This window comes from Nesoenas mayeri (genome assembly GCF_963082525.1).
Source record: "Nesoenas mayeri genome assembly, chromosome: 12".
Lineage (NCBI taxonomy): Eukaryota > Metazoa > Chordata > Aves > Columbiformes > Columbidae > Nesoenas > Nesoenas mayeri.
Genome location: NC_137547.1, coordinates 9,461,814 through 9,488,948, shown reverse-complemented (window position 1 = coordinate 9,488,948; position 27,135 = coordinate 9,461,814). Strand labels below are relative to the sequence as shown.

General features: G+C 46.7%; 1 protein-coding gene across 2 annotated transcripts; it reads right to left on the bottom strand.

Annotated features, from left to right (window-relative positions):
* Positions 1–436: 436 nt before the first annotated feature.
* On the bottom strand, positions 437–26,100 carry FBXO31 (F-box protein 31). Of its 2 annotated transcripts, XM_080351834.1 has the most exons (10): positions 25,685–26,100; positions 18,418–18,489; positions 16,172–16,258; positions 11,862–11,938; positions 10,379–10,546; positions 9,619–9,693; positions 8,191–8,300; positions 7,357–7,510; positions 6,426–6,787; positions 437–5,285 (listed from the first exon to the last, which is right to left on the bottom strand). In XM_080351834.1, exons 1-10 carry the CDS (start codon positions 26,064–26,066, stop codon positions 5,063–5,065), a joined length of 1,710 nt encoding a protein of 569 aa, XP_080207960.1. In that variant the 5' UTR covers positions 26,067–26,100; the 3' UTR covers positions 437–5,062. The 2 variants fall into 2 exon arrangements, with proteins under 2 accessions (XP_080207960.1, XP_080207961.1); XM_080351835.1 differs by lacking the exon at positions 16,172–16,258.
* Between the last annotated feature and the right edge of the window lie 1,035 nt (positions 26,101–27,135).

Genomic DNA, 27,135 nt, shown 5'->3' with positions numbered 1-27,135 from the left:
CCTCACCCCTCCTGTTTTGTGCCAGCTGATCTCCTGCAGACTAAGTGGAAGAATAAGAAAAAATAAGAATTAGCACATGCTTCCTTTCAGAAAGCTGCGGCTGGGAAGGCAGGAAAACATCATCAGGGCTCGGGTCGTTAGTCCTGCCGGCCCCAGCATCTGCTGCGGGAGGGAGCCGAGCACTGCGGGGTACGGGCAGGGGGAAAGAACAGAAAATAAGGATAAATTGGGATTTTGCAGCATGAGGTGTGGGGGTGTGTGCTTCGCATCTTCAGGAAATTGGTTTAACTGCTCACCAAGTACCCAAAGAAGGGAAAATTAGTTCTTCTTGCGTGGCAGAAGACAGGCTGCTGCACATCCGAGGGGTGGAACTCACCCACTGCTTTCCTTGGGAACAACAGCAACAAAAGAGAGCAGCAAACAGAACTATGTTCACAAAACTTTCCTTTTTATTATTTGAAATTGGAAAAGGCTCCTTGGGTAACAATGATCAGGTGTAAAATGAACACACACACACACACATTTTGCTCAGCCTGGGATGAACTAGGCCAAGTGTTGCAAAGTTTTTAGACAGCCTGATTCTCCCAAAGCCCCAACAAGGGGACAGCAAAACCCCAGCCTTCAGACAGAGGAGCAGATGAGCTGTTTAAACCACAGTTAGCACGTTGGACATGAATCTTTGTGGCACAAACTCGAGGTGTTTCATGTCAAATGGCATTTTAGAAAGAAAAGCTCACCTTTTCCCTCAGCGCTACCCTCTGGATGAAGCGGGAATCTGCTGCTTCACTGTCATTTTTAGTTCTTTACAGACTTATTTACACTTAAAGCCCACAGGAGATGCCTAGATTAATCCACCAGTGTCATGTTAAAGTGGTGAGTGCAAAATACACACGGAAACAGGGTACACCTGCTCAGGGGAAGCAGGAGTATTAATCAATTTTAAAAAAAAAGTGCAGATTGCTTTAATTAAGCTAACAAACACAGTTTATCTGAGTGCTCTTTTCCTCAAAAATTAAAGCCTGCGATCCAAACAAAACCCAGGATCATACATTTTAATTTAGCACACACACACACACAAAAAACCCCTCAGTGGCTCTCACAATTTGGTAACTTATCTTCCACTGGTCACACAGCTCAAATATTTCACTGTCCAACTGTTCTGTGTCCGTCTGTCCAGCAGCGCCAGGGCCAGCACGCAGTCCCTTGGCAGCTGAATGCAACACAACGTTATCAGCCATGCGATCAACCGGCTACAAGACAGAGTTAATATATTATCATCTCCTAAACTAGCAAGCTGAGATTATACAACCCATTTCCACACAACACCCAACAGTCCCATTAAGTTCCACTAGTTTTAAATTAATAAAAAGCGATAAAAAGTCATCCTTGTTTAAAAGCAAACATGGAGCCAGCTGCATTTTGATTTTCCTGGTAGCTTACACCTCCAAGCAAGCTTGCACATCCATTTGATTTCTCCACAGTCCAAGTTTCCTAAATAATTGCTGTCCCACTCCAGAGCAGCCACGGCCGTACCGCTCCGCTCACCACAGTTACAACTAATTCTGTCCCTTTTCCTCCTCCTCGATAAAAAATAAAAGCCAGACAAACGCACATGGACTGCGGTGAGTCTCCCACAGCCACAACACCCGATCACAGCACATTTAGAGAGATGAAATGAAGCCCAACGCAAACAAACAAGCCGGCTGGACGAGGATCTTCCATGCTTCTGTTTGCCAGCTGGCCAAACCCATGTGTTTTGACAACACAGAAAGCCTGATTTAGGAGCACAACACAGCCTGAGTCACTCACTTACTGCTCTTGAGCTTAGAATTAAGTCTTAGGTCTTGCTGTAGCTACTGGGGCAACGCCGCCCTGCAACCTAAATTGCTTTGTTTATTCCAAAAGGCTTCTGCCCTGACACCATCACACCCCTGACATGTTGTTTTCCATCTTCCACCTGTCTGGGCTCAAGAAATAAAGCTGATCATCCCCAAGACTTTCTACAGAGTGAACAGGACGAGGACACGTCAGCACCAGAAATCTATCACCATCCGCAAAGGCACCACCGCACATTATCCTTGTGGACAGCTCGCAGGAATATCCTGACAAACGGACAAGGGGGGGTTCAGAAACAAAGGAGGGTGTGCACTGAGACATACGCACAGGAGGTTTTTCAGTCCATACCAAAAATGAACAAATACAGTAAAATATTGTATTGGCAGCTCTGCTTCCACAGGTACTATGAGGGGATGCTCAGATCCTGCATCTCTTGTTCCTCCCCTTCTCCCCAAGCTTTCCGAGCTGCAAGCTCCTCACTCCTCATCGTGTTATTCTGCTTTTCTCTGAAAGTACCAATGGAGCCAAAAGCTAAATCACAGGGAATTTTCTCCTGAAATGTCACAAAAGCCTGCCAGGCTTTGAGGAGCAGAAGGTGAGAAGGCAGAGGAAGAGTATTAATTCAAAATTTGCTATTTTCATCGCCTTTGCTCTAGACAGAATAAAGCCACAGTGTAGCAGCGGTTTTGCCTTTCATCGGGACCAGCACATTCTGACATTTTGAGGCCAACCAGGTACACTATAAATAAAAAGATTCTTCTAGAGGGGCAAATCTGAGTTGTGAATAGTTCCTGTGGGGCATCAAGCCATTGCAAAGTCTTCTCTCCAGCCAGCCAAGCGGGGTCTCTCCTTGCGAAGGCTCAGAACGAACAAGCTACAAGCAGAAGAACCATCTCAGCCTGAACCTGTGACAATAAACACCCAACAGGTGCTCAATTTAAGCCACAGGTCACAACTACTACAAGCATTTTATGACACAGCAGTGGAACATACCTACAACGCCTTTACACACTCAGCCAGCCCAACACAGCAGGTTGGAGTTGGTGTCTGCACCGTTTCCCCAAAAATAAGACCTACCCCCAAAATAAGCCCTAGCATGATTTTTCAGGATGCTGAAAATATAAGCCCTACTCCAAAAATAAGCCCTAGTTACAGTTCATTAAAAGAGTCAATTTAAATAGCATCCAGGCAGCTATACATGTAAAAAAGTAATAGGTTTTGGAGTAAAAATTAATACAAGATCTTCTCTTATTTTCAGGGAAACAGGGTACTTAGGAGACAGTGACTTGGGTCTCAGGCCAAGTGCTTTTCATGCATTCAATACACTCTGGATTTTCAATCTTAAAGACAAAAAGCAAAAACTATTACGTTATTTACGTAAAAGGTCAGGGTTTGTATTTTTGGGGGGTGAGCAAGGACAAGGAAGGAAGGAGGAATTTGCAATCAGAGCCATGGATCCATTTGCAGCTAAAGTGAAGCTGTTTTTAAGTACAAGTGACTGAACCGGCTGCCCAAGGGGATCTCCTACATCCCTTCAGCTTGTTAGTGAAGACACAAAGCAGCCAACACACTGGCCGCACCAGCCTGACAGTAAACTCAAGATAAACTGGCCACCCAGATGCTGAACAGACTCCGAATGTCTTTGAGAAATCTGCATCAAGCTGGAAACCTCCATCTGCGAGATTAAGTACATGTTTTCCTTCTGTCCGCAGCTGCAGAAAAAGGCCAAAATGCCTGATTTTAGCTCCGTCTCGTCTCTCTGGGCACACAGCGAGGCTGAGCTGCTCCCCTTCCTCTGTGCCAGCCCTGAGCGATGGGGCGAGATCCAGGTCAACTCTTCCCTCTGCTGATGCCACCAGGAACAGCTCTGACAGGCTGCTCAGAAACAACCTGCTTTTTATAGCTAATTCACCAGAATGGTAATAGCACTTCAGATCCACACCTCTAACACTGAGACAGGTTTTCAACTACTGACAAAGCCATAGGAAACAAAGAAAGAAGTGCCTCAAATCACCTTCAAATTCCCAGAGGTTTGTAAAACCCTCTGCAAAGAGACAGGAATTAATCCTGTGAGTGACGTGACCTTCTGCTCAAAGTCTCTGCTGGAGACTCTGTTCTCACACAGCTTGAGAGAGCAACTCGAGAGCCAGAAATGGCAAAAAGCCCTTGTGAGAGTGAGAAGAAAAGCTGTTCACAGTCAGTGAAACGAGGCAGGGACAAACTTCTCTATAGAAGGGGCCTGAAACCTCCCAGCACAACACACGTACAGACACATTTATAAACCAAAACCTGCAGTAGATGTAAAGGAAGAGTTTTGATAGACACTGATCCAGCTAGTAGCAGGAAAAGAAACCTGGAGTTTATCAACACAGCCAGAGAGCAACTGCAACAAAGGACATCTTTTATTTGTAACCAAGAGCTTCCTTCAAACATCTCTTTTCTCTTCACACAAGGATCCCCATCATCTCTTCCTACACAGGATTAATAACAGGCACAGATGCAAACGCTGATGGTTTATGGCACAACTCACAGTACTCAGCTCCTATAATAAATAATCATCTCCCCTACACTCAGGGAAACACCCAGACCTGGAGCCCTGGGGACAACACATCCAACAAGCTCCAGGAGCTGGGACAACACAACACACACCGTCCCTTCCAGCGGGGAATCCTCCCCTTGCTGCCAAAACCAGAGAAAGGTTTCTGCAGAGGAGGACGTGCCTTGTCACTGCTGATGCAATTCAGCATTAAGCAGACAAATCTGCAGCGAGGAGACCGTAAAAGGTTTTAGGAGGGTAAAGCAAGTCAAGATCGGTCTAGAGCATGAGTTCCTTCCACAAAGAAGAGCTCTGTCCACAGGGCTCGTGGACACCCAGTCAATCAGACATTCTTCCCATCCAGCTCTGACCTTGAGTTATTTTTGTTCCAATCCACTTCTTTTTGCAATATAAAGGTTTATTTCCTCCTCTGCAGGATCCCTTCAGCTACACAAAGCGATGTTACAGACCAGGTAACAAGGACTGCTGGGGAGCAGTGTGGGGTGACAGGGAGGAAAGGGCAGTTATGGGTATTTTAACTGGGATGTGTACATTTTGGGGTAAAAAGGCTTTATTAAAAGTGCATGCTTTTATTCAGAGGTACCGAGAGCAAGGAATCCCCAGCCCAGCCCTGGCTGGGGAGTGCAGCAGCCTTTGCAACCCCTACCCCTGTCCATCCACAACCACCCGTCAAGAAAACAGTGACTGAATGTTCTTCAGCATTTCGTCAAAAGCCTCACGGGAAGGCGCTTCGGCGTTCTGGAAGGAGACCTTGATCCGGCTGTAGAGGCTGAAGGATTTCAGCTCCAGCCAGATGAATCCAAAGCGATCGTCATCGAAGAGAACGAAAACGCCGGGTGTTCGCTCAGGGCTGGTGAAGCCGTGGCCAGCAATGAGCCCCGTCCCATAAAAACTGCAAGGACAGAGGAATAGCAAGAAAAAAATAATATGTGAGAAGAGCCATAAGTACCCCATATTCAATTAAATAAATAAAAATAAACACAAAACTGTGATCAAGACATCATCAAACACAGTGCCAGGTGCTACAGAATGGGGAGTTTTACATTCAGTCACTTCTTATCACACAGCGCAAAACACTGTTGATACCATTTTAAGAAAATAAACTCTCCCTTGCTGTTGGGAGCTATTTTGGCTGTTCTAATTAGCACCTGCACACCAAGGCTGTTTTTTTTTTTCTCTGTAATTCAGCCCAGTAATCCCTCTGAGATTTACTTCTGCAACTCAAGGATCAACCAATCCTCACAGAAGAGGAAAGGTACGTTTAGAGGGTGACCAGAGGGGCAAACCTTGGGACAAAACCATGGGGAAGGGAAAGAAAAATCTTAAAAATAAAGGAAAAATCCAACTGGAGCTGGGGAGGAATAAAGGTCAGCCTAACCTCCAAGCAAGCAGCAGGTGGAGCAGGGTTTTATTCAAACATAACTTGGCTGCGACAGCGGGAGCCTTGTGAGATTAACCAGCTATTGGAGGGTTTTTTCCGAAGCACAGATGTTTGGCTGAAGGTCACCTGCCCGAGCCTCAGTTTTTGAGCTCTTTTTCCACACTTTGTCTATTACGCTGCTTCGTTAGCTCCTGGTCTCATTCAACACAGCTCTCTGTGTACTTGCACCTACTGCTCAGGGTGCTCAGCACCTTCCAGAGCTGGTCCCAGGGCCAGGGAGGGGTGGGACGGAGCAGAGTGTTCCCACAGCCAGGGAACACAAATGACACATACAGAAATGGCTTAAACAGATCTTCAAATGTACGAGCTGGGAAACAAAACACACAAAAAAAGTAGGGGGTAGATACGGGAGAGGCGTTAGCTTCAGGAGTAACAGGATAAAATCTAGCAAGGAAGCAGGATGGCAGATGACAGTACGGTAAGAAAGAGAGGAAGCAAACAAAAACATGGGAGACAGCAGCAGAAAATCTGAGCGCAAGGAGATCCACATGCAGGGAAAGAATAAGAAATCCAGAACATGCCTCAAAACCCCCCCTTCTGTTTCAAAAGCAGCTGGCACGACCAGGCTATAAAACCATTAGTCCTCATTACCAAATGCGGCAGGTCCGGGGATAGTCCTTATTCCTCGATATGACTCCCATGGGCAGCACAAAGGGCTGGGAAGCTGGTGCCTTGTCCTGGGGCATCCCCTCCGCCCCAGCCGCAGTCCCTTCCCCGTCGGCACCTTCTCCCGGGGATTTGGTGGCAGCCTGAGAGGAAGAGTGGGGGGAGCGGTCCCCGTCGTCCTGCCGCTGTTCCTCCTCCTGCTCCTCCCGACGCACCTGCTCCTGCACCTCCAGGACAATGCGCGAGAGCTCACTGAAATCGCGAAGGTTCTCGACGTCGGGAAGCTGTAGAGGATGTGCCAGGTCGATCTCTACAGTCTGCTGCCCGGCTGGGATGTTGGGATCTCCCTAGAGATGGGAAGCAACAGACCTGTATCTTTCCCACATCCATCATCAACAAAAAAACCCCTTCGGACCTCGTTCTTTGTTCCCTGAGCTGTCTATGTCACCTCTGCTTCCCTGCTCCCAGAAACAAAATTTTAAATCAAAGGCTACAAGCTGGGATGTACTTGCAAGTGCAAGAGTCAAAGGTGCAACTGCATTTTCTCAGAATCCCTGCCTGCAGAGGGAGGAGCTCGCTAGCCTGGCGTCAGTAAAGAGCTGCCAACATTTGGTACCTGCTCCTCAGACACAGGCGAGTGATCTCCAGTGACCTGCTACCAGCTGCTCACAGAAAGTGGCTGGAAGCGGGGAAAAAAAGGAAGGGGAGCCAGAAGGCATCATGAGAAACTTTGCAGAGCAGATTCTAGCTACTCTGCATGTGTTAAGATTCACTTGATGGCATTAATCCCCATGAGGAACGGGGTTTGGAACCGCAACAACTGACTGCCTCCCAGACAGAGGTGTCTCCTATGAATCCACAGCATCGAGAAGAGAATACTCTAACAAGCACCTGAGAGAAATGAAAACACACTCACAGTGATTTTAGTCCCCTTCGCTTTCTTTCCGTGAAAGCTTAACATGACAATCTCCAGCCCGTGGCTTCCATACGTTCCCTTGAAGAGACCTGGCTTTATAAGGTCGTCGGGGCTGCTGGGAGGGAGGTAGATGCGTCGGTATGTCAAGCAGTTGCTGTGCAAATAAATTGGAAAAAAAAAGGTTCGAGAGGTTAAGAGAATCCCTCACCATGAGGAATGTGTTTTTATGTCTGCTCCCCTGGGCAGCTCTGGGCCATCATCAAGCTTAACTGATTTTTAGACCTATGCAAACACTCCCTCCACCAATCCTTGTCAGCACCCCAGGATGCTCCTGCAGCAAGGCCACAATAAACCTTCTCATTCCTTGGAACTTCCAGAGAACCTAAGAGTGAAGCACATCTAAACATCTGTTACAGCAAGGTGGCTGCTACTAGACGTTTGGAGTGATGGTTAAAAAAACCCCCGAATTCTCAAGGACTGTGAACTACATTACAAAGCATATTGCTTACTAATATGGAAAATAAGTAGATAGCTCCTTGGGATCACGGTTATTAGCTCTGTCTTCAAATTAAACATAGTTAAATGACTCAAAACCATCTTACTGTGCATAGTTATTGTAAGGAACTTGAAACCTTATTATTACTGTTGTCATTACATCTCTCTGCTCAACTGGAAGCACTGTGCTCCACTGTATCTTTGCACAGAGCCTGTGGAGACAGAACATTCCTCTGGCTGCTGAAGCCCATTGCAAGCATCCCATCTCCAGAACAAATGATCCAATGTGCTCCTGAAGTTGCAGCAACCTCAATAATCAGAAAAAGCTGATGCCCTTACTCATATTGGCTGGTGTAGATGAACTTCATCAAGATGAGCTCCTGCATGTGCTCATGGAAGATGTCTTCCAGGGTCCGACCCCATTCTTCCCTTAGCCACGTCCGGAATTCCTGCAGGAGAAGAGAAAAAGGGGAAAATGAAAGCATTTCATTTGCAACAGCGACATATCCCAACATGATTTTGCTTTGTTAGCACGAATCACCGGCAGAGCCACCAAGAGGGCAAATGCTCTGCCAAAACCAGAGGAACGAGCACATGCTGCTACAGAGCTGGCTTGGAAATACGCTTAACAAATAGTGATAATGGTAACTGCCCTACACTGGCCAGACTCCACACAATAAATGTGCTTGCCTTCAAATAAATCACAAGTAGAACCAATATCCCACCTCAGAATAAAAGCACAAGCATCGCTTGTTACTGCAAAGTAGCAAATCTACTTCTTTACTTTGCAGTACCTCATCTGTGTGCCCACAAGCCGAGTCCTGTGCCCTGTCCTGGCATGTTAAACACACAAGGGGATGCTTTTGAAAGGTGCTGAAGATTCAGGAGGTTAAATCCTGCTGATTTAATCCTGATGCATCTCAATCCAAAAGGTGCTTTGAAAACATCTCATGAAGTTCCCTGACACCAGCCCTGACAAGTTAATTCCCTACTACGAGTTAGCATGATAACAGCTTACACTAAGATAGCAGCCTACCAAGTGATATTCCAAACCTGGTTTCTTTATCTTCTAAAGCCAGATCCTCCAATTACCATAATGCCACACACACTTAACGCAGTGCTTTGGAAGTATTCAAGCATTTCTCATCTGCTACAGAACCACAAAACGCTTAACTAAACCTTTCACCCAGCTGTTTCCCATTAGTAGACAGACATTTTAAAGCATTTGTTAGAAGCAGCTGAGGTATCATATTTGTCACGTTCAACCAGCTGGTAGCAAACACCACTACCTGGAGCAGGTATTAGCTGAAGGTTTTCATCCTGACATTTATACCCACACCTTAAAAAACGTAGTTTGAGTTGGGAATCTGCCTTGCTGGGTATAGCTGACACAGAATAAACAACCAAATGAAGCTTTTAATCCCTCGACCAAGACAACAAGCAGAAGAAAGGTGCCCCACTGACAAGCAAGTATTCAAATGCAGCTGGTACTCTATTAGGCCTGTGGCTGAAAGATCTTAATGATACAGATAGCAGTGATCAGTGTGTGGCAAGTGCTGCATGGAGTACAATGCATGTTGCTGTTTTTCCTTGGACAGGTCTGCTACCAAACACAAACGTTACCACAGATACACAGAAATTAGAAGGCAGAACAGCACTTCTCAGACCCAACATCAGCTAAGAGCTTAGGTAAGATGGCAACGCTTTACCTTCTGAAAAGGGATGTCCAAGCAGCCTTAATGCAGATTCCTGGCAAAGCACTCTTACCTCCTGCCGTCCCCCTGACATCCGATGGTGATCTGTCTGGTTGCATTTCGTGGAGAACTCATCCTTCTTCACAATCTGTAGTTACCAAGGAGGAGAATATAACAGGTTACCGACCTGATTAGAGATGCCTAGGATGATGTAACCACAACTGCTTAAATGCTTAACACAAGTGTTACTGAATCTGCTGCAATAGAGAAATCATTAAGTGATGCTGAGCGCATCAGCTACAGAATAGAGAAATAAAAGCAATCAAACTGCACTGCATTCTAATGAAAGATACTCATTTTAAGTTGTTTCTCTGTTTGAGCTTCCTTTTACAGAGAAAAGGAAACAACCTCTTGGGAAGCTTTTCAAAGCATCCCATGTACTGAATGGATGTCACATCATCTTCTCAAGGTCTCATCTGAGAGAGCTGCAAATAGAACAAGTCCGTGTGTCTGAACATTCACCAGCTGCACAAGGCCATTTTGTGTACCATTTCCTCCAGCCTGTACACATACTGGTGCTCTCACCCTGTTCCAGTCCAAGAGAAGACAGTGTAACAGCCTTGCTGTGCTATTGCCAGTGAATAAATATGGAGTGGGGAGCATCCCACACAACTCAGACACATAACGAGCATAACGCTGGCATTCATGCACACAACAAGGTGGTGAAAGCCACATCCTTTAAATAAAATTCTCATGCAGCTTTTTGATAAATCCACTTCCAGAGCCAACGTGCACGCACATCACACCCAGGGAAGGTGTTGAAAGGAGCTCACCTGGATGTGGCCGTTGTGAGGGCCCTTGTGACCATACATACACTCGACCGTTGCACATTTCCTCTCCATGAGGTGAATCCTGAAGAGAGGTTTGAATCTCATGGGATCATCAACGTGAGGGTCATGAGGTGGCAGGTACATCCAGCCGATGATGAACAAACCATCTACCTGCAGTGGGATGGGAGAGAAAGTTCCCGAGATCAGCCTTCACACTTTCTGTTGCGTTTGCAGCAAACAGTTCCCGGGACTATTCTGCAAAAGGGCAGGAGCTGTGGAACAGCTTGCTGCATTTCCAAACTGCTTTCTAGCAATTAAACCAGACCATATGCACTCACAGCACACCCCTGGTGAAGAGGGAGATGGTTTCTTTACGAGGCTTTCTGCACCACTGGAAAATGATCAGGCCTTTATTACCACAAACGACTTTGTGACGGATGCTTGGTGCGCAGGATCCAGAGGGAGAGACCGCGCTGAAGAGACCGCACAGCCAGTCAAACTCTAATTGCTTTGAGAGCTCATGCTGGCAGATACTCCAATAGACCAATTCTGCTTCTCATGATTATCTGTGCCTTTTGCACAAGGAATTATTTGGCTCTATTACTCACAGACAGTACAGGAAGCAACAATCTCCTCTGCTGAGAGGTCCAAGTGCCAGCCCTGTTCCTGCACGCCTAACACAATCCTTCTCCCTCAAGCTCTGCAATTCCAGAAAAAGGATATTTTCTAAACAGAGAGATCTGAGACAAAAGCAGAGCAGCGCCAGAGGCACGCTTGTCTTTATAAGGTCACAATATCACATAAGTATTGGCACACTTGGATGCACTCTTATACCAGTTCATGGAACAGAATCTTGCAAAACCCAAAGGCCTCGTGATTTGTTCCGCTTCAACCTGTCAGTTATTGAACCTCAGTGCAAAGAACAACAGCTTCAGGCAAACTTCTGGCCCAGCGCTCAGGAACACTGAGTTAAGCGTTGTTCATTAACTGCTCTCCCCAGCAGCACAAGAGCCTCCAAATTCCACATTTTTTGCACCACTATCCCTGTGTCTGATACATTAGTCTTAGACACGGCTGGTGAAAAGTGTCACAAACCACAGGAAGGAGAGATGTGTGAACTCTGGTGCAAGACCCTTTGAAAAACATTCAGCTGCAGGCCAAGATAAAGCAGAAAGAGATGGGCCAGTGCTGAAACCTCCACTGTACTCGCTGCATGAGGAACAGACTCCTGTGCCAGCCACTGGAATATCAGCATTAAATTCTAAACCAAGCCTTTCCATGAAACATTGTTCATGTTTTCTGTGTGCTCCTGGGGCTGAAAAACAAAAGGACTGTCTGCAGAAAGGTGGTGATGATGAAAAGGCTCAAGAAGCAACCTCTGGGTCCCAATCGCTTGAGGGTTGACCGTTCAGGCTTCTCCATCACATGGAGGTGACAACCAGGTCTAGAAATATTCAAAAGCCCGCAGAACGAGGTACTCACTCACCACCACGTTCAGCAGTCCCCCGTAGGGCCCGATGTCCGGCTGCCACAGCCCCAGGATGTGCCGGTATCGGTGCAGCACTAGGGAACAGCAAGACACCAAAGTGAGCACATCGAACCAAGCAATGCGAGTTTGGGGAAAAGAAATCAAAAAGGAAGACTCTACCAGACTGTACACAATGCTGAACAATACCACTCACAACTGCTTTTATTAAGGAAAACTGGTTACACCCAACGGCAGCCAGGCTGAGCTGAAGCCTCCGACCACCCCGCACACATTTATGTTGTTCTCCAATGCAGCAGTTACTTTCCAGGGCTTTACAGAATCACACACCTCACCGGGAATTATCCGAAAACTTTTGTAACATGGCCCTGCTAATGCAAATCACATGATATACACAGAGCTAAAACCAAATAAAGTATTTGCCATCTTCAGCTACCAAAAAATGTACTTATGCCTCAGGCTGCAAAGCAACATAAAATAAGGAAGGGCACAAAAGCAGTAAGAAACAGGGAAATTTGGCTATTTAGTAAGAATTTCCCCACCTTGTGTAGACAAATTTGTCCCCAGAGTAAAGCGTCCTTAAAAACAGCCACCGAGAGAGCATGGGCAAACCGCACAGACCACGCCAGCTCAGATCTGGTGACATTACCAGCTCAGTAACAGCCTTAAAAATTCCAAGTAAGCGGCTACATTTCAGCAGTGTCCCAAAAGCTGCTTCCAAGTCCCCCTCCAAGCCCACTGCAGCAGGTGAGGCTTCCCCGTTTCTCATCGCAGAGCTGGGTGCACTGTCAATCTCACCAAATCCGAAAGGCAAGTAGGAACATTTCCAGCAAGCAGGAGAAAATGCCTGTTACAGAACGATCTTAACAAACCTCCTCTCTTGCCTCCAGCCTGCACACATTCAGCCATGAATTCTGTCCATACAGTTTCCTAACACGACCAGTTACCTTCATGTGATGACGTTACACACAATGTGGCATTTTGGGTGGGAAGAATGGGATGCAGATTATTTCTACGATAGCAAGATGACACTACACTTGCCTTACGACGACGTTCATGGCCATTTCAGAAGGCCACAGAACTGGCTTGAATAATGTTTTTTTTGCTTTGCATCAATTTCTAGGAAGAATTGTGTTTCAGTGCAGCTGTTACAACATCTTTGTTTCATTAAGTACTAAGATAGCAAGAACCATAGGACTGGTTTTATTACACCCAAGCAAAGAACTTCCACAGAGGTTTAAGAGAGCAGGGAGTGTTGTCTGGAGCTGCTGCCAACTGGCCTGGAGGAGCCTTTTCCCTGTGCCATAAACAATTTCAGATTGATGGACTGGGTTCACCCAGTGAACCGAGTGCAGCACAAACAGCACTAAGGCAAGGAAGCAAATCACATTCCCCGTCTTCCCGTCTCAGCGTGGTAATTACATATTAATAAATGGTATGTGCATAAGCCACTCCACCCGCCACAATCTGCCTTCCACGCTGTCTGGCATGGAGCTGATAAAACTCAGCTTTTTTTTATTTTTAGGATAGAAAACTTGATGCTAAGCTATCCAAGAGCAATGAGGATGTCCTTCTTTCTCCCCAGCTCCTGTTTGAAGCACTTGGAAAGCCGTAGCTACAATCAATGGACTTTTCAACAGCAGGGAAAGTGTCTACTGGACAAGGCGAGCCCTTCCCCTCCAAGCAGCTTATTGAGGGCAGGTTCTGTGCTCACTGCAGCTCAGTTCACCACGAGCCGTGGCTGAGTCACACACACAACCTGCTTCACCACCCAGAAACCTGGGGCTGCAAAGGAGGGAGGAGGCCAAAAAAAATTCCATTTACCTCCAGATGAATCCTACCCACTGGATAGAAGCTTCTGTGCTGGGCTTGCACCACTGCTGCAGGCAGCTCTTCTTATTTAATTTTATAAAACCCCAGCTGTTTGGCACCAAAGAAGACTCCAGATGAGCTGATCCAGCAGCACATCCAGCCCCATAGCGGGGACACCTTAATGGACACATCATCTCCCTTGGTGCTGTGGACTCCATCTCCTCCTGTGCTTTTCCTAAAGAAGTTACCAGGGAAAACGCTGGTAATTGGCCAAAGGCCCAAAAGAGTCTGAAAGCAAAATCACAGCTCCTTTTTCAGGTCTGGGTGCCTCTGGGCTCCAGTGAGCAGTGCTATTCATTGCAGGGAAAGTGTGATGAATTCCAGCTTTGGCTCTCCCTGGCAGAAGACAAGATGGATCAAACATTTGTTTCCCTCGCTATTCTTTGAAAGAAAACAGCACTTGGGTATTTCTTGATCTTTTCCTTCGCTAGGCACACTGCCTGTTTTCCCCAGTCCTGCAGAAGCCTATCTGAATTTCTGAGCCCATGTCCTGCCAAATGGAGCAAAAATACATCCAGTGGATGCCTCAGTACAACCCCCACCCAGCCTGAGTGTTCCCCACGTCGCCCCAAACAGCCCTGCATGCTCTTCACATGGAAAGGCAGCTCGAATCCAGCTGGAGATGGGTTAGGAAAAGCAGTGAATGCCCATGTTCCCACCAACAAAAAGCTGCCTGGGGAAGGTTTAATGTCTGCACTCTCTGTCCGAGTCAGACACGGGATAAAGAAGTGACACTGAGCAAATGCAGGGCAGTTCAAGCAACATCACAGTGCTGGCACCCACAGACACCACAGAGACAAGTTACAACTCCAGAATGGGATATTAAAACAGGAGGAGAGCAGATGCCTTCAGATGTTACTGTTTTAACTAAACCTTATTTCGTTACCTGCATCCAGAGAAATGTAAAAACATAACATGGGACTTCTCAGTGAAATCTGCATCCTCCAAAGCAGAGGTGGCTCACTTTGAGTGGAAAAGACCTGAACCACTGCAACTCTCTTAGACCATCAGGATGCAGCAAGGTATTTATAAGGAAAAACGAGCTGGAACAACGTACACAGTTGGTGCCCTCCAGCTGGTGATAACTGATCTGCGAGTGGGAATTAAAACCCCAGGGAAAGTGATCTGAGCTGACCTGGCTAACGCTGCGCAAATGTGAATCAGGGAGCACTCACATGGTAAATCCTGGCTGCACAGTCTTAATACACAGGAAGGGAAAAGGGGGAAATGGGCAATTGCATCTTAAATCACATTGGTTTAATGCAACATGTCCCTAGAGAAAAAGGGCGTGAGACATCAGAGGTTTGGGGCTGCAGCTAAGGAATTAGTAACTGGAGGAACGGCACAAAGTGCCATTTCAGAGGCACCACAAACAGCATGTTTGGAGCAAACACATAGGTAGCAACTTGTAAACGAATTCCTCACCCTCCGGGACAGCTTGGAGGCATCTCTCCTCACTCAGCTCCAGAACAAGGCTGGTGTTGACAGGCAGGACTACAACTTTTTAGATTCCAGTTTAGCATTGCTGCTGCTTGTCTGGCACGATTCCCATTAAATACATCATCTCTGCATGGTCCATGCTCGATTGCTTTCTTTAGCACAGGTAAGTCTGCAGCATCCACTCCACCCATTAGTGTAGGTGAAAAACTACATTGCCAAGCGCCAGTGAGTTAGTAACTCGAGCCTGCAAAACTCTGCAGACCCAAAGGAGTGTTAGAGACAGCTCAATGACCCCTCCAAATATCAAGCAGTACCAGCTGCCTTAACTGATGTAAACTAAGCAGTACTTCCCCCAGCTCCTGCAGAACAGTAAGCATTAGACTCCAATGTTTTACGATTCTTCCCTCAACACAACATGGGGAGGGAAAGAACAGTTTATCCAGAGCAGCTTCTTGACTGAGGAAGGGAAATCACAATCTCTGAAACTCCATCAGAATGTTTCCTAGAGAGGGAGGTGGTGGTGAAAAGGATTCACTGTACATGGAGGGAATTAGTATGGGAACCCTCAGCATTTCTAAATGCAGCTTATCTGGATCAAGACAAAGCTTTTTGCTAGACCAGGAGACCAGGGTGTATTTAAATTTACTTTTGGGAACCCTCACCAGCGTATCTGAATACTTCACTCTAAGAGCAATCCATGAAGAGCAGAGCAAGTGCTCCACTATGGTGAATAGAAACCCTCCTTTTTGAACCCGATCAGGACAATTTTCTAATTCAATGCACTTCAAAAAGAGACCAACACACCTCTCTGCCTGCCCTACTCACACTGTCACTATAAAGGGTCAGAACACTCCACTACTGCTCAACAGAAAGAACCAGCACCCTCCGCACTGTCCCAAGGTCCACCCCAAAATAATTTGCTCCAAGCCACGTCACACTCCATGCAGCATCTCGTGTGTGCTCAGTGCGGGAAGCATCAGCCAGCAGGAGGTACGTACGGCAGGTGTAAACATCTCTGTACTCCATGTGCTCGTAGTCGGGAAGGATTTTCATAAAACGCCCCGACTTCACTCGTGGGTTTATACCTGAACAGACACAGCAGGGTAAGTACCAGCGAACTCTGCTCCAGCACGTAACAGAACGATGAATCTGGACCAACCACACAGGAAAGTCAAATTCTTTTGACTTGACTCCCAGTTATGCTGCACCATTTGTTTCCATCAGCCCCAGTCTCAGGTCAGCAGGATTACTCACATAGAACTTGGCATGTTCAAGATTCCCACAAACAATTTTTACAAATTTCATAGTGAATTCAAAGTGTAATTAGAGTCCCCCTCAAACTCCGTAGCACAGCTGTAGCGAGTACTGCTGTCTCAAGAAGGCCGCTTAAGTCAAGGAACTACCTGGACAGTAGCCCAAGTCTTTTTTCACTTTATGAAGCAGAAAGTTTCACAGGTTCACAGTTTGCAGAAGTTCAGCTAAGCAAATTTATACTAAGCAATTCTATTTTAGCAGTTTCTAAACAAGTTCTACAAAAAGTAGTATACAAAATAATTCACTAAGCTAAGGCAGCCTATTCTCTAACAGATTAGTTACGCTTTCTCGCACTTCAGCTCGGTTCCCTGTTTCCCACACTACTTCTTACAGAAGCACATCCAGCAGACAAGAAAGTGCATGTATGTCCTGCCCATAGCTTCAAATTAACTATTCTGCAATTAAAGAGGTTTACGGGACAGTAAAGACAATGGGGTTACACCTGCAGGAAACTGTTCCAATGTGTGTTTGCACAGGGCAAAACTGCTGAGTCTGAGCAGGAGAGCTGAGATGTTGCAGCCCTGAAAGCCAGAAAGAGCTGCCAAGTATTTTGGCTTCAGAGAAACGGTTGCTAGTTGGGATTGCTGAATGGGTACACACACAGTCCTTATTCAGAAGTACAATAAAGTCTATCGGAGAGGTGGTTCTCACATGTCAAGTGTGACTCTTTGCCAGTGGGTGCTGCAGCTTCAGAAGATACTTCGGTGCAGCGGAAAACTGGAAACGTACATGTAAGACAGACCTATTGAAGGGTATTAAATCAACAAACTGCATTAGAGCCTGGAAATCCCCCAACCTGAAAACAGGTAGGAGCTGGGAGAGTATTTAGTGAAGTACTATGCAGGCTTATGTTCTTCTCAGTCTTCCCTGGGTGACTTCTCACAGCCACAGCTGGGAGATACAGCCTTGGGCTAGAGAGGCCACTGTTCTGAGCCACTAAAGCCATTTCTATATATAATGTGTATTAAAAAAGCACTAAATATCACTTTAATATATCTGAACCACAGAACTACTGTAGTGAAAAAGACTGCAGGTGATGAAGAGATGTCCTGCTGTCACTTAAGACTGACAACGCAGAATTAAAATCCAATACAGTATATACAGGACGGCTGTTACCACACCAGTGTCACACAGATACTGGACCAAATGGGAAATCAGGGAGCGCCCAAGTGCTAATGAGACTTCTCTGGGGACATCAAAGTGTTGGCTCAGCATCACTCAACCTTCCCACCCAGGAAAGCCAGGCAGTCCCAGTCCAAGTGCACAAATCAGTAAAGAGGGACACTAGGTGATGAAATGATCTTCTGTGGATGCTCAGCAAGATGGGATTAAAACCCTTCTACCTGTTCTTTCCAGCACTAAGATCAATGCTTGAGGTCATCATTGCTTCAGGGTTCAGCAAATACAGTACATTTAGAAGCTGAGCCAGATTTGGGGTCTGCAAAACCTACAGAGACCTCAAGCGCTGCATGTTAAATCTTGTTTTTTATCCTAAGGACCATGAGAAACTCCTTTGCAAAATTTGGGAACTGGGACAACACAGCCTGGCAGTGCTGGTACAGGAGGTCCTGGGGGCTTCGTGAGGCTCTCAAGTGACCAGCTCAGCTTCTGCTTCAGTTAATTCCTTAGCAGGACGTAAAAATGGCAAAACAGGAAAGGATGAAAACCCCTCAATACACCTTTTATAAACTTAAACTACATGGTCTTTTGCTACCAAAGGATTTGGGGACATAGACATCCCAAATCTCGGCATCTGCTTAGTATTAAATAAAAGCCCAAACATGTCAGCTTCACAGATGAAACCCCTGCCATCAGAATGGAAGTCTGAGTAACTTATACTGCCAGAGTTTAATAAATATTCAATCTGCATACGCTTTCAAAATTGGTACTAGGCAAGGACGTACAGATCTGTATCAGCTTTAGCACTTACGTTTGGCATAAACATCTCGACAGGACACTCCTGTGATCTCCAACTTCCGCAAGTTTTCACAGAGTCCATATTCTGCAATGACAGAGACAAAAATGTCAAATCTGGCACAAATGTGTTCGCTGCCCATGATCTTGATATCTACTGTTTGAGTAAAAATGAGATCTCATTAAGTGCATTCTTGTATATTGCCACATTAGTCCATGAATCTTATTGCTGCTTTGAAAACCAAAACTAGATGTATTTCACTGCAGTTTGGGAAATCGAACATATTTTACAAGCAACAAACACACCATAAGGAACACGCAAACACAGCAAAGTTACAGCTACTTGCATCTAGACCAGAAACAGTGTGAAATGTGGAAGACGCACTCATTCCAGCTGGGACTGTACGCCCGTTTAGATCAAATCATGACTGTGTGTAGTAATTATCTACTCCCACTGAGGTATCCAGCAGGGAAAACTGCTTATTAGGATCCTAAAGGAAAGGTCACAGGCTTTAAAAAGAATGAAATGGAGACATAAAACAGGCATCAGCACGTACAAATATGGTTACACTTGAAAGCAGATCAGATTGAGATGGGTCTGTTGTACGCTCAGACGCCTTTGATTGCTTACAGAACAGTCTGAAAACAAAGCAATCCGGAGATCTTCAAGGCAGCTTTGAAGCAGAAAATGAGATTCTCTCATTTCATTTCCAGGAAGTCAATGCCAAACTTCTAAGAAAAAGAAAAGCAAGTCCTAACATATCAGTGTGAGAAATCCTTAGAAGAGCAGAGGGAGGAAATGGGAGGAGGGAGATCCCCCCAAAAGATCATCAGCAACCAAAACCACCCTGCTGCAGTGACCCTGTTAGATCTCAGCATGGAAAACTGCCCTCCTTGATATCAGAGACGTCTACATCACAGATCAAACACCAGCCTGCCTTAGCAACACCAAAGACCTGCCAGATGTTTGTTGCAAAAGTGTGTCTGTGAAGACCCTCACCAAATCATTAAATAGGAAACTTCTCCTCAGTCGAACTTCCTTGAATTAACAATCTACTGTTGCTGCCAAATGGTAATATTGCTACCTAATGCTGGTAACCTGCTGCAAACCCTGAATTAATTTTTCATGTGAGAAAAGCAGGAGCTTCCCTGAATGAATTCAACCTCATCTCGTCTATAAATACACTCGTGGTACATGAAGATAAAGCACACACAAAGTTGAATATCAGCCATCCACAGGGAAAACACGTTCTGCAGAACATTGCTTGCGGTAAACAGCAGGTTCAGGAAGGGTGAGAGTGGGCAGAAGGTACAACAAACACGCTGCCCTTCATTAAAAGATGCAGACGTTGGTGTCCATGTCCCTGCTGGCAGAGGAAGCTCCAAGCGTTACCAAACACGAGCTGGGCTGAGGAAGCACAATTAGCTGAGCAGACAGATGAGGCTGCAGGAAAGCACATCCAGCACCAACAAGATATTCAGCACTGGGCTGTGGATTAGTGAAACCGGAGCTCTACCACGGGTTGGACATTCAGAGCCACCCCCCATGTCACCTCATGTCCATCTCTCCTGCCAGGGGCTCCTTGGTGTGTGCTCAGTAATTTCAAAGGGACAGAGGGAACTGTACGTTTTCTTGGAAAGTTGGGGACCTTTGTAAGATGACAGAAGCAGCACAGTCACAGCCTGCTGTAAGGAAACACCCAAGTCTTTCCATATAAATAAACCCTCACCTGGCCACAGGATCAGTAAAAGGCACAGCAGGCACTGCAGCCACATTAAATTTGGTGTCAGTGAAAATATTTATCCCGCATCAGAAAGGGAGGAGACACGCTGAGCATCCTGCCCACAGGGCATTTCTCCGGGTGGCTCTCTAGCACAGTGACATCCTTTTTTTCCTCCAGAAGGTGCCAATTTTTCACAAAGCGCTAGATCCGTAAATCATTTCAAGCGCAGTCCCACAACAGAGCCAATGCCAGCAGGTGGTATCTTGAATAATATCTCAAAACAAGAGGGTGGGGTGGAAAATGATTGGATGTTAAAGCTCCACCCCAGATTCATGCAATTGCCCTTGATAACCTGTGGTGACATTTTTTGAAAGCCAAACCACTACTAAAGGTGCATTTGCTAAGTTGGGTAGTTCAAATGTTTCTGGGGAAAAATTCTCCCAAGTAATAGCAATCTCCTTAAAAAAAAAAAAAAAAAAAAAAGGCAAAATTTTAGAATTTTGATAATTGCTACACACTATTTGACATGAGATAGCCAAGGCTTATAAGAAAGTATTATCAAGAAAGAAAATAATCTCATTTTAGTGTGCTCTGACACTCATTTTATAGCCAGTCCTTACCCTGTTTCATTCAGCAAACAACTACAAAGAGTCAAAATCCCAGTGCGATGGTTTAACTCTGGGTAACTGAATCATGTAAAAGTTCTTTTGACCCCTGAGCTGGCACCACAATGGCACTTGATGGGAAAAAAAAAACAGTCTCTTGTCTCACAGTGCCCACAAAACCTCCAAATATCATAAGCAAGAGAGCTCACCATCTCTTTTTAATCCAGAAGACAAGAGGGACATAAAATTAACAGTAAGTAGAGCTTCAAGACAGCTACAGAAAAATAAAGCTGACAAGGTTTTCTTTACACAGAATAGAAAGCCTTTTCCAGGAAAGCTTTGAAGGGCTCAAGCTTCCTGGGAAATTCCACCTCAGTGCGATTAAGTCTATTTTAAGGAAACATATCTCAGCACAACAGCTCAGTGAGTCAAGTATTTTAAGGAGTTAATAGTCACAGAAATCCACACATGAAATTTATACCGTTAGAAAATGGCTACTTAATCCTGCTTCAAAAGCAAGGATGGAAATTGGGTTTAAAGTCCTTACTTGACCAGCTGGAAAGACTGTTTTATTAGGTTTATAAGGGGCGCTTGAAAAGATTTACCAAACACACAGCGACACGGTGCTGTTTCCATGGTCACATGCACTGGACTTTAAAGGACTTGGAAAGGCAATTTCCATTTATTATCAACTGCACAAATACTTTGCAAGTGCTCTCACCACGTGCTTTTCTAAGCCCCACGTTCCCTTCTCCTTTCTACAAGGAGCCACCTCTCACATCTCCCTCTTTGCAGCCTACACAAGTTTAAAAAAAAATAAATATATGAAAATAAATAAAACATAAAAAGCTCTTTAAACTCAGGTAGAGAAGAGCCCCTGTACCCATATAAAAAAACCAAATAACTGCTTTTTCGTTCCCAGCACAGCAATGCCAGTGAGCAGCTGGAAGCATCTGCAATTCAGAGGAAATTAGGATGTCTGGTCGAGCTTGACACCATTACCATCACTAAAATTCCATCAAGTCCTCCAATTATTCCCAGATAAATGCGTGTTTCCAAGGCTGTACACAAAACAGAATCAGAGAAACTTCCTGGATCATTTCAGACACTAAAAAAAAATGGGAGATTCACAGGTTAGCATCTCTGAAATATCAGGTGGACAAGTTTGGAACCAGCTTCTTGTTTCCAACAGTTGAACTACCAGACTAAAATACACCAAATACTTTCCCAAACATTTCTCCCAGGGGGAGGCTTTGTTGTTACCACCGAGATATTTTGCAGCCATGAATAAGGAGCTCAGCAAAAGGATATTTGAGCTGCAACAAATGAAAGCTGTTGCAGAAACCCTAAAGCAAAAGATGGGCAGCTTCAGATCTGCAGCTTCCAAATAAATGTAAGGAAAATGCTCTGAAGGATGGTTGTGCTACTGAGCACCTGCCATTAGCAGCGAAAAACGGTCAGTGGCTTTTAGATGGCATCTTGATGAAGAATGTGGTCAGAGATGAAGAAAAGCCCTCTGTGTTTCACCAAAGGAACACACTGTATAATGGTTTAATCTCACATAAAGGGAGATTAGAGCCTTGCGGCTTGTTAAAACCACTTTCTCGTTTATCAGGGTGCAGCACTACAAGGGATTGTTTCTGTGATGGGAGCAGTTTGTACATCCCACGTGGATTCTCTGGAGTCCTGTAAGATCTGAACTCCACGCAAGTCTCACTGAGTGTACAAAGCAAATTTCCCACTCTTCTCCACCTCTTTCTATGAAACTTGCTGAAGATTTAGCTTCTTTAACACCTTGGCTGATATTTTTCAGCAGGTCCAAAAGCTATTGGAGGTTGTTTTCAAAACCAAAAGCCTTTTTATCCACATTCTAGACCTGCTTATTCTGAATTACGTGTCTGTTTCCACATGGTTTATTTTACAATGGAAGTGGCTGCCGTTTAGAATGGACTATCAGGTGTTAATCACAGTAGGTCAGATCACCAGCCAGGGTGAAACAGGCTTTAATTCTGCTCCCACCGCAGAGATCAGCAACCTCCTATTTATAGAAAACATGAAAGTAACTGCAATCCTGTTCTTGCCAAAGAAGCAATTCAGAGACATTGTTTACCCCAAACAGTTGCAATGATAAAAGGACAACAGCCTAGCGCTGTGGCAGTTACACAACTGCTGGTGGTTCATGCCAGTGCCCTCCCAGTTCACAATCACCAGTAAAAGCTGCTTCACTTTCAGGAAAATGAGCCCTCTGGACGGTTGTGCTGAACACAACATGTTCTCAAGACTATTCTAAAATTCAGTCCTCAGCACTCATCTGACATGGGCAACGTCCAGGCTTTTCCTGACATTCAGCGCTGCTCCAAGACCAAGGGAGAAAATTGCAAAAACAAAGCACTGCAACAATCAGCTACTCTCAGAGAAGAATTGCTCTGTTTAATTTCTTTGTCATTTTATGGCTGTGCTTTTTCGAGAAGACAAACAGTTTTGCATATGCACCTGACACAAACTTCAAGTTTACCAGTTACTTACTCAAAGAGCTCAGCTCTGGAACGCCATCAGTAGGTTTCAGAGTGAACAAGCCACTAACACAAGGAGTATGCTAGGAAAGGCACACACATTCACCCTCTGTTTTTTAGGACACGCAGCATCACAACAAGACACATTACTATGTCATGCTTAAACTCAGGTAGACACAAATGCATGCTTAAGGACTGTTCTCAGTTGGAAAGCGGCTTGTTTTCGATAAGATAATAAAAAATAATTACATTTTATGTTTGACTATCATAGAGCGACTAATGTATGCCTATACAGAAATACAGCACCAGATATTGTAAATTTTATATGTATATTTATCTACCTGATGTCCATATATGTGTTCAAGTAGTTTCACTCATAGTACAGTTATGCGCTCAAGTTTGAACACACTCAGCAGCAACACATCACCGGAATGTCTGTAGAGCAATTAACTGCAAAGTCACTCCATAAAACGGTGTGTGCACAAATACACAAAGTTACGGTACTACCACAATGGGAATTGCTTACGCTGCTGTGCAGAGCAACGCAAAGCGCTATGAACCACACGAGTCGACATCAGGATTCGCCTGGAGAACCACAACGGGTTCAAGGATGCAGTAACAGCTTCAGAGATGAAGCTTTCCAGGCGGGAACCTGACCCTTACCTGTTCAGCACAGCCTGTGCCTTTGGTATAAGATCTACCCCAATCGCACCAGTTCCCCAGCAGTGGCTGGAGCAGATACCTCAGGAAAACGTAAGAAAAGTGTGCAAGAAGAGAAAATTTGGGTTTATGCACCTCTCACCTTGTAGTTAGCTAAGGGCTCTAAGACAGGACTTAACACTTTCCCTTCCTGTCTGGTTTAGTTTTAGCCACACAAACTCCACGGTTTCTTTAAACTTCAGCTAAGCTTTTGAACACTGCTCTATCTACTGGCAAGAAAATCCAAGGAGAAGTCAAGAATTTTAAAAATAAATTCATTTTCCCATCAGGCCTAATTCAGCAGTTCCTTTACAAGACAACTTAGCCCATATTTAAAAATTATATACATTTCTATGTAAACTTTTTGCCAGGATCATAACCTACCAAAATAATTAACCGGTGAAGTTTTACAAACCATTCATGAAATACACAAACCTGCATAAGGACTCTGTCAGTAGAGGAGTATAAGGAAAGAACAGACAGCATTTTATTCGCCTACCTCAAAAAAAAATAACGTTAAGTTATTGGGACAAGAGGATCATCCCATGCTGAACTAAGAAATAAGAATGCTTTAGTGTACATTTTCTATGTGCAGTCTTCGTACTGTCGAAGGGTTCTTGGATCGTGCTGATAAGGCATGAATTAATTCCTGCAATGTTTAATGCATCTGAACAGGTCCTGCTGCCTCTGGCCGGCAGCCACTCCGACATACCTAAATCCTTCATCCCAATGCCCTCGCTGGTATTAAAAACAGAAGACAAACAGGAACAAAATATACATGACTTCATGCGCTGGCAGCAGATGCACCTGGCAGGATCACACTATGAAGAGAGACGATGAAGCAGCAAGACAGCCGCCGGATTAACAAACAGGGGACAGAGAGCCCCACTGACAGAAGGAAAAAGAACAAGTAGCAAAAAGTAAGAACTGCAGCCTAACAGAACAGGGCCACAGCAACACAGGAGCAAGGCACTGCTGAAAACAAACAGCCCTGAGCCTCTGAATTACTGCAGCACAGCATCCCTGAAGCAGATGCTCCCCAGGTGCTGCACGTGTAAACCGGGGACCCTTCCGAACCTGTCCCTGTACTCTCTGTGATGGGACAGGAACAGATGACCTTACCCAGGCCTGTCCTCCTCTGCCTGCTCACCAGAGCCCAGCAAGCTCCTGCTTTACCTGCTGTGCCTCCAACCCCCCAGACCTTTTTGTTCCCCAGTGCAGCCCCATTCTGCAGGGACTGGCCATTCCCTGTCCTCGCTGCCCAGAACAGCCCATCCTCAAGATTCACCCAAGGACACCCCACACGGAGGCACCATCTCCCAGGGCCTGGTCTCATCCCATCCCCATTCCTCCCCTCCAGCTGCCACTCCGGGGAACAACCCTAGGTGATGCCCTTGGCTGGAGCCACTCACATGTCACCTCTTTTGCAGTAAATGCCACCACAAAGGGGCCGTGCCCCTGGAGGCCCGGGGTCTGCCCTCTTCTTCACCCACCGCACATGGAGCCCTGCATGGACCCCTCACAGCCCCACAACCCGCACTCCCAGACCCCACGCCCCATCCCCTTCACGACCCACACCCCATCACCTCCCCACCCCCTCCGGGTCCTCCTGCATCCTCCAGCCCCCTGACCTTGCACCCCCGGCCCCATCTCCTCTCTGCACCCTGCAGGACTCCCGCCTTGCACCGCTCGGGCCACCTCCCCAGGGTGTTCCGGCTCCCCCACCCCGGGGCAGGCGGTACCTTCGCGGCAGCGCCGCCGCCAAATCGTGTCGGTGCGAAGGATGCGGCGGAAGGTGGTGCAGACGCGGGCCAGGCTGGGCAGCTCAGTACCGGGCAGAGAGCCGAAGATCTGCACCAGGAGCTCGGGGGGCAGCTCCAGGAGGGACAACGGGGCCCGCCCGGCCGGGCCGGCCTCGGCGGGGTGCGGCACGGGCCGCCCGCCCTCGATGCGCTCCGCCGCCTCCTCATCCTCCGCGGCGCCGCCGCCGCCCGCCTCCTCGGGGTCAGTGTCGGTGTCGGGCTCGCTGTCGCCGGCAGCACCGCGCCGCTGCTCCCTCGCTGCCCCGCGCCGGCGGCAGCCGCGGGCCGGGCCCACCCCGCACAGCCGGGCGCACACCGCCATAACCGCGGCCGCTCTGCCCCACGGGCCGGTGCGCGGCGCCGTGCCGCGCCGCCGGGCGTGCCCACCGCGCGGCGAAGCCAATCAGCGCCGCCTGCGCGGCCTCGCCACGCCCCCCCGGCAACGATGTTAGCCACACCCTCCCTCACGCAACCGTCAGCGCGATCGCCCCCTAGCGAGCAGGAGGACCCACGCGCCGGTGGAGAAGTGTCCGTGGCCGGTAACGGCGTGCGCTGCAGCGCTTTGCCGGGCCTGCGGGTCCCGTCCTCGCCGCCCCGGGCACGGCCCCGGGCACGGCCCGCCCGCTGCCATTCGGTTACAGAAACAAAAAAATACATGCTTTGCGCTGGAAACCCTGCTTGGTCGCGGGAGGGGGGGAAAAATGGAGGAAACCACTCTTGCCCCGTGTGAGGATCGAACTCACGACCTTCAGATTATGAGACTGACGCGCTACCTACTGCGCTAACGAGGCTCCTCGATGACACGGCTCCTGCGCAGGCCCCTTCAGGGTGTGCCCGGCCGGGCCCCTGCGGGTCCTGGGCCTTCCTGTGGTTGTTCTGTGCGGTGCTGCCCGAGAAACCTCGAGTCTTCGGAAACGGCTCTTTTTTTCTGCAGGAGACGCCTGTTTTGTGCTTTTCTTTGTTTCCTTTTGGTTTTTTATTTATTTTGGTTTGTTTTTCCCCAAATTCATTCTTTTCCTATGCTTTTCTGCAAGACAGACCTGACATTTTCTTGCAAATGGCTCCTCTTTCTCACGCTGCTCTGCAAAACAGCTGCATTCATGAGAGTCCTTCGGGGCTCCTGGACATCTTCATCCAGCTCCGCTGGCGAGGAATGCACTACGAGGGCTGCACTGAGGGTCTCAAGGCAGCGGTCACCATGACAATCAAGTGACAAACACCTACATTGGAAGAAGACAGGAAAACAGACATTTAATTGGTCCAGAAAATCTTCAGACTTCACCGACATGAGATGTTTGGTTGTGTTGGACAGCCTGAGGATTCTGCTAAAGGTCTACTGAGCCACTCGTGTTGTCAGGGGGGCAACACCCTGATTTCCAAGGATCTGGCTG